General features: G+C 42.3%; 1 protein-coding gene across 1 annotated transcript; it reads right to left on the bottom strand.

Annotated features, from left to right (window-relative positions):
* Positions 1–689: 689 nt before the first annotated feature.
* sf3b5 (splicing factor 3b, subunit 5) lies at positions 690–2109 on the bottom strand. The gene is made up of 2 exons (XM_049601086.1): positions 2000–2109; positions 690–1433 (listed from the first exon to the last, which is right to left on the bottom strand). The coding sequence occupies exon 2, from the start codon at positions 1402–1404 to the stop codon at positions 1144–1146; it is 261 nt and encodes an 86-aa protein (XP_049457043.1). The 5' UTR covers positions 1405–1433; positions 2000–2109; the 3' UTR covers positions 690–1143.
* Between the last annotated feature and the right edge of the window lie 12128 nt (positions 2110–14237).

The following is a 14237-nucleotide window of genomic DNA, read 5'->3' as shown; positions in this document are numbered from 1 at the left end:
AGATATTAAAAAAAGTCTTCATGTTCAGTATGTGTATAATATATTACTTATTGTGTATCTTAACCGTTACTGGTGACTAAAGATTTTCTTCTTTCACAGTTTTTCTTCAGTTAGTATTTTTTTCTGAGCTTTTTAATTTAAGCTGGTGCTCATTAAGGCTTTTTATAGGCTATGTTTTTCTTTGTGTAATTTTCTTTTCTTTATCTTTTCTGCTCGTCCATAAAATTCAAACTGAAGCAATATAATAAATCCAACACATTGTGCGCATACCATAAAATTTGCCTAAGTTGTTCTCTTACTGGTACTGATATATCTTTAGACAGACGATGGAAGTAAAAGGAAAAACTCAGCTGAATAGGTGAGGAAAATACAAATGCTTCCACACAGAACGAGAGGTCACTGAATGCTTTCGGTAATATGATGTGAATCACATGCTATGACCTTCACAGTGTTGACTTCAACCTAACTTAACACCTATGGAAGATTAACGTGCTACACCACCATCATAAATGAGGGAATATCTTTAAGAAGTATGATGTTCATCACTTTTGTAGCATTACACAGACTTGCATAATCTGAACCACGGAGCACTTAAATTTTTGTTTACTGGACAACGCAACAAGTCACTTTTGCCAATTTAACCTGCATAGTGTGGGTGCTCACTTTGTGATTAAAAAAATATTATACTGTAAATGGAAACACATTAATTTTAATTGAATCAAATCAGAAATTCCAATCAAGAATACAGCTCCAGCAGTTCATACAAATTCTTTACAGGTGACACTTCAACACTTGGTTTTCTATTATCTTTTCTGATCAATGTTAATATCCTGAAGCCCTCCTTGCTCTCCTTTCTTTCATCTTTGATGCTAATTTCCCTAATAGCTGCAGAGCTGTACAGAGCAGGAAACAGTGTTTCTCAGTGGTCCGGCTGCAAATGATGTAACAATCTGTGTCCCGTTATCTTCTATTGTGTAACTGGACAATTCATTCAGTGTTGGCAGGACCATACAAGGTCAATTTCAGCATCAGAAAATCCAAAAGAGCACAGTATTGAATATGTTTAGTCGAAAATAGAGTTGAATGTCCAACATAAAACAAACATCCTATAAAAAACACATCCACAGCTCACTCCAGTGTCATCTAGGCATCATCAGGTTTGTCTGCTGGGGGTCCACACGGCTGAAGCATCTTCTCCATCAGGTTGAAGCGGACACGCGCTTTGCTCTCGTTCTCAGCGATGGAGAAGTAGTTCAGCAGGTCAAAGTGTCCCATGTAGGAGCAGTAGGAGTCTCTGTGTTGGTTGACCAGCCATTCCCACTTGCTGGTGTCGGCGTGTCCTGTGCCGATGTACTTAGACTGGAGATGCTCCAGCTGACTGTGGATGTTGTATCTGTCGGTCATTCTCGCTCAGATGAAGAGTCCCACAGGCTCTAGACAGTAGTGGTAACACAATTTCAATACATGCTTCAAACAGATGCAGACAGACTGAATTTTGACAAATAAGCAAGTATATAACTATCTAGTTACAGAAACTGCAATATATCTGGCTTAGTCGTTTTACAATTAACTTCTTGGTCGGTGCTTGAGGCTGTGAAGTGCTCTACATAATCGTGAAGTAACGTTAAATATCGTTAGCTCCCTCGCTTTCAGCCATGTGACGTTATACCATTTTAACACCAACAAGTAACGTTATAAACAGCTTATTTTAAAACCACCGACTTAATATGTTGGACGACATGTTACTTGCTCAATATAACTGAAAAATACGAGTAAATATCTCCCCGGTTTCGAGTTTCTTCTTGCCGCTTTCTCAGTTAGCATTTAGCATACTAACGTTGCTTTCGACGGCTTTCTGGCTAACAGTAACGTGTTGTTAGCTAGCTAGCTGCTAGCTTAGCCCAATTAAAGTTTCCTCGAACCGTACCTTAATCTGCTCTTTTAGCTAAACATGTGTTTCTAAATGTTCATATGGCTTTAAAATACAGATTATACTTACTCGACTAAATGTACAGAGCTCAAGAGCGACGGCAGGAGAGGAAGATAAGTGTTTGGATCCGTTCGCACTACGCCGCTATTCAATACAACGACGACTTCCGGTTGGTTCACCTGCAAATAAACCGGGGAGAAACAAAGGTTGTAACATTTTGTTCTCCCTCTCAAATAGGAATATAAACGCAACACGTTTGCTCACATTTTCGCAGGGGATAAAGTCAAAGATCTAACGTTTTTTCTTCACATGCACTCAATAGATACTTCTACTTTTCCAAGATAATAGAATAGAATAGAAAGAACTTCATTAATCCCTGAAGGGAAATTCAACTGTCCAGCAGCTAATAAAAGACAACAACCACACTTCCCCTCACCAACAGTAATACAGTTTTAAAATAGATATGAAATGAAATAAGTCAAATTAAGTGCATAGATAGAAATTAAAAATTAAGTTAAAATTACATTAAAATTGCAAAAACATTCCACAGTCCAGTCCAGTTGTGGCTAATGTGATGTCCACACAACAGATTTACTTAAAACAAGCCAAATTTATTCAACTAAAATTAACCTAAATAATTAATGGAGTGTGCAGGTCAGCAAGTCAGTTATGATAGCCATGCACGGGTGTGTGTCAGGTGCACTGTGGAGGTGTTGAAGGTGCAAAGCAAAACCAGTGATGCTCAGCCGATGTCAGCTGAAGAAAGGGAGGAACAAGTTAACACCTGATGCAGCTTTTATAGCTTGGAAGTCCAGGTGAGCCTAATCAAGTAACGACCCTCTCATGTCAGCAAACTGCCCGGTGAGGCTGGCTGGAACATTGCCCAAGACAGTGTGAGGGACGTCACACTGGATTCAGGAGGTGTTAAACAGTCTTATTGTTGTGGGGATGAAGGATCTCCTGAAACGCTGCGTTCTGCAACACAGTGAGATGAGCCGACTGCTGCAGCTGCTCCTCTGTCACTCCAGGAGGCTGTGCAGAGGGTGTCTGCTGTTCAATGTGCCCCTCTCCACCACAGTTCTTAGTGGGTCCAGTCTTCTGCTGAGCACTGAGCCAGCTTGGTGTTTTTGTCCATCAAGCTGGCTCCCCAAGCACAGTGCAGCATAAAAAAGTGCACTGGCCGCCAATGTGTGATAGAACATGGTCAACATCTCCACACACACACCAAAGGACATCTGCCCCTCTGCTCCTTCCTGTAGAGGTCGTCAGTGTAAGAAGACCAATAAAGCTTCTCATCCAGGAGGACCCCCAGGTATTTGTAGGGCCTGCCATCCACGTGACAGGTGTGGCATATCAAGATGCTGATTAAACAGCACCGTTACCACACAGGTGTGCCTAGGGGTGGTCACAATAAAAGGCCACTCTAAAATGTGCAGTTTGATCACTTAACACAATATCACAGGTGTTGCAAGTTTTTAGGGAATGTGCCATTAGCATGCTGACTGTAGGAATGTCCACCAGAGCTGAACTCTGTGAACTGAATGCTCATTTCACTACCGTAACACGTCTTCAGTGTTGTCTCCTTGAATTTGGCAGTACATCCAACTGGCCACACAAGTCGGTTGCGATGATGAACGGCTGTCAGGTTGAGACAGCATGAGCATGATGAGCATGCAGATGATCTTCCCTGAGATGGTTACTGACAGTGTGTGCATAAATCCTTCAGATGTGCAAACCAATTGTTGCATCAGCTGCTAGGGTGGCTGATCTTAGATGAGCTTGTGTTGAAGATGCTGGATGTGGAAGTTCTGAGCGGGCGTGGTTGGTTACACGTGATCTGCGGTTGTGAGGTCTCACGGAAATGAAAGTGGAGACAGCTTATGGTGATAAAATGAACATTCAGTTTATGGGCAACGGCTCTAATGGACATGCCAATAGCATGCCCCCTCAAAACTTGCAACACCTGTAGCATTGTGTTGTGATAAAAGTACACATTTCAGAGTGACCTTTTATTGTGACCATCCCAGGGCTGTTTAATCAGCATCTTTATATGGTACATCTGTCAGCTGGATGGATTATCTTGGAGGAGGAGAAGTGCTCACTAACACAGATTTGAACAAATATGAACCAAAACTTGACAGAAATATGAGTGCATGCAGTCTTTATAAACATCTTTAACTTAAAGTGTTGAAATTTTTGTTCAGTGTATGATTAATGATAGGGTGAAGTGTCACTTAACCAGGTTGTACAAGGTTTAACAATTAAAATAGATAGGAACTATAGCAATCATGATGATGAGATCATTTTTAAAATATATTTTTCATATATATACTTATTTTTTGTCTTTCTTGTGAAGCACAAAGGGAGTACAACTGTATTTTGTTGTGCAGCCACGTGCTGTGGACAGTAAATCAACCTTAAACCTTGAGAACAACAGAAGAAAAACAGCTAACTTAAAAATAATAGATTTTGAAGGAGCTCAGTGCAGTTTCATCTGGTATTTCTGCTGCTTTCCCCCCTCAGGCTCGAACACAAAAGAAATACTCTATTTTGCTGCTTTTATGGGAATATAAAATAGTATGTAATAAAATTGTAGGTGAATAGTATAGCTGAAATATTTCAGTCGGGACCAAAGTGGGCGACTGACAGACTACCTGCAGCCGCACTGCTAGTATGGCGAAAAATGTGAGCATAATTTCTCACCTATTATCAAGCATCTGCCTGCATCTTCAAATGTGACTGGACTCACATATGTTTAATGTCTGGCTGGAATAATAATATGTTGGTTTGGGGGCATGACTAACATGAAAAAATTCCACTGATTATTATCATAGAAAGGCTGTTTTCTTAGGATGTATTCTCATTTTATCCATTAGCCTTAACTGAAGATTAACATTATGAAGGTGTGAACTGTCATCCTCTGCCACTGACTGCACAGTGTTCACGTAGTCCTTTTATATGACAACTGAAAGCTCTGAAATAAAGGATCACTGTTAAATAAACAGTAATTTCATCACGGTAAAACACACTTCATACAAAGTTGACAGAGTCTAATGGAATTCTTGGGATGCTTTCCATAAGTTTTCAGACACTTAGAGCCTTTTGGTGGCAAAACTTTTAGTGGACGTACATTGATGCCCTGAGTGGTTACATTGCAGCCTGTTTTGCCGCTGCTGGCTGCAGCGGTCTCGCTCAGTACTGGACCAATTTCAGAAACTGTTGTTCCTATTACTTCCTTGTACTAAGGAATCAAACAAGATACAATGTCTTAATTGGTGAGCAAACACCAACTTTCACCCGAGAGCGGTGTTTGTATCCCGTAAACTGTAGAGCCAAACATTGTTCTTTTTTCCTCAACTCAACCACGTATGTTTGTTGTTGAAGGAAAAAAAATTGGGGTGTTGTACCGACATAGTGTGTTTATTTTGAAAGACACTGTATGTAAAAGTTAAAGGAGCTATATGTAAGAAAGCAAATAGTCGCAAAATCTTCCTAATATGTCACAGAGACTAAGGAACAATGTTCATATAACATACTGATCTCACTGACAACAATAGTACGGCCAGAATATTCGCATTTAAAAAAACATTTTTACGGTCTGCAAATCATGTTTATGTTTTGAATTTGTGTTTTGGCATGTTGCACCACCCACCGCCATCTACCAGTCACGCAGTCTGTAGAGTCTCAGCATCAGTTACAGTTACGACTGAGCTACAGGAGCACGGCAAGCAGCATTATCAGTGTCCCGGTACATAGCATTAGCAGTCTCCTCAGCTGGACAATGGTCCGCTGGAAAACCGAGGATCAAGGACGCGGCGATGCGGCCCTGCCACGGCAGCCACCGTGGGCAAACAAATCAGTCTCCAGCGTGCCGCTGTCCAGCAACCTTGAATCTGTAGGGGAGGGGGGGCGGAAACGACTCGCGGCAGTATTTTGAATTTGTGTGCAGTAACTGCTTTGGCCACATTCTTACATACAGCGCCTTTAAATTTCCTGTGAAATCATAAGTGTATTTTGAAAGAAGACAATGCATGTAACAGGCAGAACTAGACACGGTGTCCCAGATCAACAACCAACACACCCAGGGTACCTTGCACGTCATATGCGGATGTGGAAAATCCATGACCAACCGTCAATATGTGACGAGGTTGGAGAGAGAATGTGTTGGTTTACACTGTCAGGAAACTTAAAGCAATGAAAATGCTTCTGTACTGGTCTGTTTGTGTGTTTTAGAAGCCGTGTTTTAATCTTAGAGTGGGCACATAAATACCTCCTGTGACTGAAATAATAGAAAACAAATTGATTTCACTCAGTTAAGCTCAAAGATAGCTGGCTAACCCAATAATCTCACTGTGTGATACGACACCAGGCCAGTATGTACTCTGTACCAATTTGCAACATTACAAATAACATAAATTTGGTCTGTTGACTCTTTCTTGTCAGGAGGTGTGCAGGCGTACACCTGGACTCCAGACTTAACCTTTTATATGCTGTTTGTTTCAGGTGGCTGCGGTCCTGAGGAAAAGACACAGGGAAATGCCAAAAAGAAGGAAAGACTGAGGAGAGTGAAGAAAAGGCTGACAAGAAAGAATGATGAAAGCAATCATGACTCTGCTGAGGAAGGCTGCTCCACAAACCCCTGCAGTGACGTAGTGGCAGCCCAAATAGAGGAAAGTAACTGAGGGAGATGAAACATTGCAAATTTGAAAAAACTAATTCAAATTTACATATCTAAAAAACAAAACAAACAAAAAAAAACATTAGCAACCACCTAAAAATACCCTGTAACCACTTGATAGCACCCTGCATGTTGGCTTTAATTCAGTTAAGTGGTGAAATGGCATTGTGCAGTGTCTAACCTAACACCACCTGACCCAGCCTAATTCATCCTAACCTAACCTGATGTAACCAAGGTTAGTAGCTCCAACCCTTGTTCCTGACACATATTTGCTCTGAAGAGAGTAAATGCGGTCACCAGGGAGAATCCTGAGTGCCCTGGGTATTGATTTTGCACCAGATTCTCCTTAAAGCTTCACCGGTGTTGATATGATCACAACAAGAGGTCATATCACACATCAGAAAGGGTCAAATATGGAAGACTGGTTAACCTTTGATCGGTAAGATCCTCTCTGCAAAACCCTGGGACAACCTAAGACAGGTGCCAGCCATGATTACTTGATCTCGTTGCCACTGAGAGCAGACGCAGTGAGTGGCAATGCTGTGACTTGTGTTTTAGTATAACGTGGAAAAACACAGAACACAATATGACAGAAGCTGGAGAAGCAGATTAAAACAGTGTGTGGAAGTATGGAAGACTGGTTAGAAGCAGATAAGGAAATAAATTCAAAACAGGGAAGTATGGAAGACTGGTTCGCCTATGACGGATAAGATCCCCCTGCAGAGCTCGGGACAACCTAAGGCAGGCACAGCCATGATTACTTGGCCTTGTTGCCACTGTGTGCAGGACAGTGTGCAACTCTTTGTCTCATGTTCTTACACAAGAACAGATGACATGATTATTGGTACCTGGGACTGGGAGAGACACCCTATCACTGACCTCGAATACACTTTCAGGGTGCTCCCCGAAGAGTGGGAACATGAATAGGGTTAGGGAAACCTTTGAAATCATCTTGGTTAAGGTTGGGAAAAGGTTACAGTCAGGAAAAAGAGAAATCAGCACTGACTGAAGGTCGGACAAAAATTATCAGCACAAGCGCTCAAGTCTGTTTAAACCACACTGAGCCAATATGCTGCCTTTTATCTGGTAAAGTCATCTGAAAACTCCCTCACACTTTACCAGAAATGTGGTGTGTCAAAGGTGGTTGCCCTGGTTTGCTCCAGCAGTTGGGCTGGTTTCTCAGGCTGCTGTTAGAGGGGGGTTTCTAAGGTGCACAACACTGAGCACTATATCAGTGACCTCTGCAGGACAGAGGGTAAAGCCTCCTCTGAGCAAGCTTTTCTTCCACTGCCCGACTCTTCCTTCAGTCGAGGTCAGCATGGACAAAGGCCTACCTCGCACTCCTCAGTCATGTGACAGTTCTCCAACACCTCCTCACAGCCTCATCAAGCTCCTCTCACATCGTTTGTGACCTCAAGCCTCCAATCAACGCTGATGTCCACCATCAGTTTCTTGAGTTGCTGCTACAACAGACATCAATTTTCCTCTGGCAACATCACTGAGAAAGAAAATAGGACCCACTGCAACTTCATGTCCACAACCTCCTTCAGCATCTGACAATATGTCTCCACTGCATCGAAATGTGACTCCTCCTGTGTGAAATGTGGCTCTGGAAGGGATCACACTGTCCATCGTACCCAGCCCCTCTCCAGAGGATGTCTTAAGTGCTATATCATAGGCAACTGGACCTGCTTGAGTTTCTTGTAGATGTTTCGCCTCTCATCCAAGAGGCTTCTTCAGGTCTAACGGACTGGTGCGGAGTCGCAGGCTTTTAACCCTGTGTGGGTGTGAACCCTTACAGAGACGCTGAGGTCGCATGTGAGCTACGAGTGTCAGCGTTGTTCAGGCCACATGTGAGTCATTGACCCACCTGGCCATCATGTGTGTCATTAGGGTTCGATGGGTCCAGCTGTGAATGGCTGTTAAATTGTCTGGGGAGGGATCTCAAGATCTAAGTGGTGTCGTAGGCCACCTCTTCTGTTTAACGATGGTCGTTCCAATTTGACATACATGTCTTCTTTCACGCCTCTTTCAAGTCATCTGTCCCCCGTGGCCAAGATGTGCACACTGCTGTCCTCAAAGGAAATGGACCGCAGAGTCTTGACCCGGGGAGCTGGCTCTCCTGTGCTGTGCCATGTGCTTGTAGAGTGGTTGTTTAATTTCCCCAACATACAAATCTGTTCATTCCAGGCTGTACTGAACTGCATACATCACATTACTCTGCTTTTGTCTGGGTGCTCATTTCCAGGCTCAGTCCCTTGATGGGAACACCTTGCACTTTGGATAATGACCTGACTCTTGCACAGGTTTCTTTCTTTTCCAATTTCAGGTTTTTTATTATTAGTATGTTGCTTGTTGAGCTGAGTCAACGTCCATATTTGGTTGCTTCTCATTAGAAACAGCAGCGGAGAGCGAGCAGTAGGGAGCAGAGTGAAATAGTCCTGGTAATAGTGGTAGTGCTGTCCTCAGCAGATAACGTCCGCTGGGTCAGACTTCCTCAACAACAAACCCCTCATACGTAAGAACACTCCACTTTTTTGCCGCCTTTACCTAGAAATGTTACTGCTTTTGTTCCCACTAGAGCCACAGTGAGAGATTTACAGCTACTTTTTCTAGATCTCGTTGTGGCAGTATGTACGTGGAAAATTGACTTCAGCTTTTGTTCCCACAAGACAGACAAAGAGGAAATTGCCTGAGTTTTTAAAAGTTATGGTGTTATGGTAAGTTGTAGAGTGGTTGTTTAGTTTCCCCAACATACAAATCTGTGCAATCCAGGCTGCATTGTGCTGCATACTACATTACTTCGCTTTTGTCTGGGTGTTTTCTCCTTAGGGTGGACAAGCTTCTGCCTCAGTGTATTAGTAGGTTTGAAATGTACAGGGATGTGGTCCTTGTGCCAGACAGAAGCTCATCCACCCTAGAGGGTGGATCATAGGGATCACAGGGAGTGCCGAACAACTACCAGCCCATTTTAAATCTGCCGTTTTTAGGCAAAGTCCTTGAGAAAGTTGTTTACCAACAGCTTACTGACTTTCTCCTAAAGAACAACTCCTTTGATGTTTTCCAGTCAGGTTTTAGACCCCATCACAGCACTGAGACCGCTCTTATTAAGAAGACAAATGACATCCACCTGACACTGATGCAGGCAAAGTCTCAGTTTTAGTCCTGCTAGATCTGAGTGCTGCTTTTGACACTGTCGATCATGAGATCCTTTCACAGAGACTAGAGGACTGGGTGGGCATCTCTGGCACTGCCCTAAATTGGTTGAAGTCCTATCTAGAAGACAGGAAGTACTTTGTTGAAATTGGTAACTGTGTCTCAGACCACATGGCCTTGACCTGTGGGGTGCCCCAAGGGTCAATCCTGGGACCCCTTCTGTTCAATCTCTACATGCTGCCTTTAGGCCAGTTAATACAAAGTAATAATGTGTCCTACCACAATTATGGAGACGACACTCAGATCTATGTCTCACTGACAGCAGGTGAATATGGACCAGTGGATTCACTCTGTCACTGCATCCAACAGGTCAGTGTGTGGATGCAAAACAACTTTCTCCAGCTAAATTCAGACAATACTGAAGTCATCGTATTTGGTCCACAGAAACAAAGAGAAAGTGTCAGCAGTCACCTCCAGTCTCTTTCTCTAAAACCTACAAATCAGGTTAGAAATCTCTGGGTAATAATGGACTCAGACTTGAACTTTAACAGCCACATCAAATCAATAACATCAGCAGCTTTTTACCATCTAAAAAAACAAAATCAAAGGTATAGTGTCTAAGCCTGACTTGGAGAGACTTATCCATGCATTTGTCTCTAGTAGGTTAGACTACTGTAACGGCCTGCTCACTGGCCTCTCCAAACAGGCCGTAAGACAGCTGCAGTACATCCAGAATGCTGCTGCTCGGGTCCTGACCAGAACCAGGAAGTACGAGCACATTAGTCCTGTGCTCAGGTCTCTACACTGGCTTCCTGTGGCTCAGAGAATAGACTTTAAAGCAGCTCTGCTTGTGTACAAGTCTCTCCACGGCCTAGCACCAAAGTACATCTCTGACATGTTAGTGCCATATGAACCATCTTGGACTCTGAGGACCTCAGGGACCGGCCTCCTGCTGGTGCCCAGAGTCAGGACTAAACATGGGGAATCAGGATTCCAGTTTTATGCAGCTAAAATCTGGAACAGTCTTTCTGAAGATGTGAGACAGGTCTCTACTCTGACAATGTTCAAATCTAGGCTCAAAACAGCTCTATTTCACTGTGCATACGACTGAAAGGATCTTATCTGCCCTCTTCTCTTTTAAAGTTCATTTTATAATGATTATTTATGTTTTTATTTTGTATTGTGATTTTAATGCATTTTCTTGTTCTGTAAAGCACTTTGAATTACTTTGTGTACGAATTGTGCTCTACAGATAAACTTGCCTTGCCTTGCCTTACCACCAGTTGGTTCAGGAGCTTTGCCTCCATGATGGCCATTTCTAGGCATATTTTAAGATGACTCAAGGGCAGTTTGACCTGCTGTCTATTGTCAGGCCGTACAACTCTGGGTATCCAGCAACTGCTACCACCAGTTTCTCCTCCATTGTTTACCAACTGTAAACCTCTTGTAGTGACCACCACAGAAGGCCCGCCTTTCAAATCATCCAACTGGACAATGAGAAAACAGCAGGGAGGACATGGGCCACTTTTCCGCTCTGAGCTGACGTTTTTTCAACTCAAGGAGCTCAAAGCACTCCAGCAAGCGCAGAAATGTGAGGTGCATTGCAACACAAAACAACAAGCAAAAATCTTCAATCTCATTAAAAACAATTACAAAAAGCCACCTCCAGCTGCTAAAAAGCTTTCTGTGTGATCGGGGCATAAAGCATACCAACATGTTCTCGTAGAACCCTTAAATACAAGTATGAAGCTGGAAATGAAAATCTGGACCCCTTTGCATTCCAGTTTCCAAGTTGCATTGAATCGAGCTGTCTGCACTTCAGGATGAAGGAAAAATTCACAGGGTTTAAAAGTGAGTTTATTATTGTTAAACCATTGGGACATTTGATAAAACAAGCATGCTTCTTAACACACAATATGGACTTTATTGCATTCAATATAGTTTGTGTTTGTGGACTGAATAAATATGTACAGAAAAATGTATTCAGTGCAAAATTTAAAATTATGTGGCGTCAGAGTCAGATAACAGAGATGATGAGAACATGATTCACGCAGATTCTCAGTGTCATCTTTGCACGGTCACTTCACAGTCCCCCTTTCCATGAAGAGCCCTCCACTCCTGCAGTTACGCTGAATAATCATCAGTTTGTGTCCTTGTTAGCAAATTGTGAACAACACATGCTGGCAACGCTGCGAGGCTGTACTTAGGCTGAATGACTATGCTGAAATGCTGGTGTTTAGCAGGTATAATGTTTGCCATGTTCATTATCCTAGTTTTATGTGTTAGCATGCTTACATTTGCTAATTGTCACTTAACACAAAGTACAGCTGAGGGGATGTCATTAGTTTCTATGGTATTCCTTATTATTCCCGAGAGGGACATGAACGTTTGTACCAAATTACACAGCAAATCATCAAAGAATTGACAAGACATTTCACTAAAAGACCCCAAATGTCAAACTCTCGATGGCGCTGGGAAAAAGTCAGGGCATCGCCAAAATTTTGTGCCAATACATGAGGTAGAGGTTAAGATATTTAATGAAAAGTTTATCTGCTGGTGGCCAATTAACTCATTTGGATTCATCCTCTGGAGACCATGAATGAACATCAGATTTCATGGCAATCCAATAAATAGCGGCTGATAAATTTCAGTCTGGGCTAAAGTGGTGGATCGACGGGGCGTTGTAATGCCGTCAGGATGGCTGAAAAGTAAAATGAAAAATGAAAATGTCACCGAAAAAGCCATTTGTAATAAGATCCAGAAGACAGGTCAGTAATATAAAATTACTAGTGGAACACAATAGTTCAACTGACATTTTATTGGAGCAGCACATAAAGCCAGTCACAGAGCACAATGCTGAGGAAATAAGGAGGGAGGAATTCAGTCAAGAAAATTTGGCTTTGGCCATCCAGAGGGTGGATGAGACCATTAGAATTGGTTAATGATCACTGTGATGAGTGATGAAGTGATGTTGGAGAGATGGAATCCTTGCTGATTGCTCATTGCTTCAATGCGTTCATCCCTAAAGCTCCACAATGACAAGAGAAGTGCACATTTTTATTAAAGTTTTATGTCTGTTATATCAGATATATGTTATGTATTTCTTTTTATAACCAAGCTCATTTCCAGGCTCAGTCCCTTGATGGGAACACCTTGCACTTTGGATAATGACCTGACTCTTGCACAGGTTATTTTCTTTTCCAATTTCAAGTTTTTTATTATTAGTATGTTGCTTGTTGAGCTGAGTCAACGTCCATATCTGGTTGCTTCTCATTAGAAACAGCAGCGGAGAGCAAGCAGAGTGAAATAGTCCTGGTAATAGCTAGCGGTAGTGCTGTCCTCAGCAGATAACGTCCGCTGGGTTAGACTTCCTCAACAACAAACCCCTCATACATAAGAACACTGTAATTTTTTGCTGCCTTTACCCAGAAATGTTACTGCTTTTGTTCCCACTAGAGCCACAGTGAGAGATTTACAGCTACTTTTTCTAGATCTCGTTGTGGCAGTATGTACGTGGAAAATTGACTTCGGCTTTTGTTCCCACAAGACAGACAAAGAGGAAATTGCCTGAGCATTTACAAGTTATGGTGCATGTGGGAGAGGGGTTAATTGTCCATAGATGTTGGTGGTACTGTCTCTGTTTTTCCAGCCTGTGATGAATAGAAATAACAGGAAATCCAGGAAGAGGCAAGAGAGTTTGCCGTGATAATGGACCTCTGTAAATGCAGAGTAAAGTAGAAGGTTGCCACTGACATGCTGAAAGCTCGGCATTCTAGTTAACAAAAAAGCATCCATTGTGACACAAGATCACATCATTTACATCGACCTTCATGTGTGATTGAGCTGGACATCATGCTCTTTTCAGTCAGCTCCCACGAGGACGGCAACACGTGACTATTGATTGTATGGCTCATTATAGAAAAATACCTGAGGAGAATAAGTTGGTAAGAAGGATAACAGTAATAAGACAGGAAGTCTGAGATCTACAGGGATAGAGATTACACTTCTGATAGCAGACGCCACCGGAACTGAGGTCAAAGACACCTTCACTGTGATGGAGATGATTTATTGTCCTTATTTCATTAAAGAGAAAAAAAGCAAGACGGCCAAGAGGATTGTGAGCGTTGAATAGTTTCCATTCCTTTATGCTTGTGGTAAAGTGCAATGTATTCAATCTTTAGAGGAAGTGTAAGTGGTTCAGTGCAGTTAGAGCGATAAAACCAGACTGTATCTCGAGTCCCTTGGCATATGAGAAGCTGAGCGCACAATGATGGCGGCAAACGGTTGGAGAAGAGATGTGCAATTTGCATCACAATAAGGATACAATTACGAGTATGCCATTAGTCTTCTGATACCCACTTTAAGGTGGAGAAGAAAGGGGGATAAATGAGACCAGCCGTTTATACAACGTTTTACATTATGCTACTCCTTTCACATAATCCCCGTGCGTGTGTTTGATCATCATCATTATTA

Source organism: Epinephelus fuscoguttatus, linkage group LG16 (genome assembly GCF_011397635.1).
Source record: "Epinephelus fuscoguttatus linkage group LG16, E.fuscoguttatus.final_Chr_v1".
Classification (NCBI taxonomy): domain Eukaryota; kingdom Metazoa; phylum Chordata; class Actinopteri; order Perciformes; family Serranidae; genus Epinephelus; species Epinephelus fuscoguttatus.
The sequence above is the reverse complement of the archived record's forward strand: the minus strand, read 5'-3'. Positions and strand labels throughout refer to the sequence as shown.

Coding starts and splice junctions, on each gene's coding strand:
- sf3b5 (XM_049601086.1), bottom strand. CDS start 1,404: ATGACCGACAGATACAACATCCACAGTCAGCTGGAGCATCTCCAGTCT.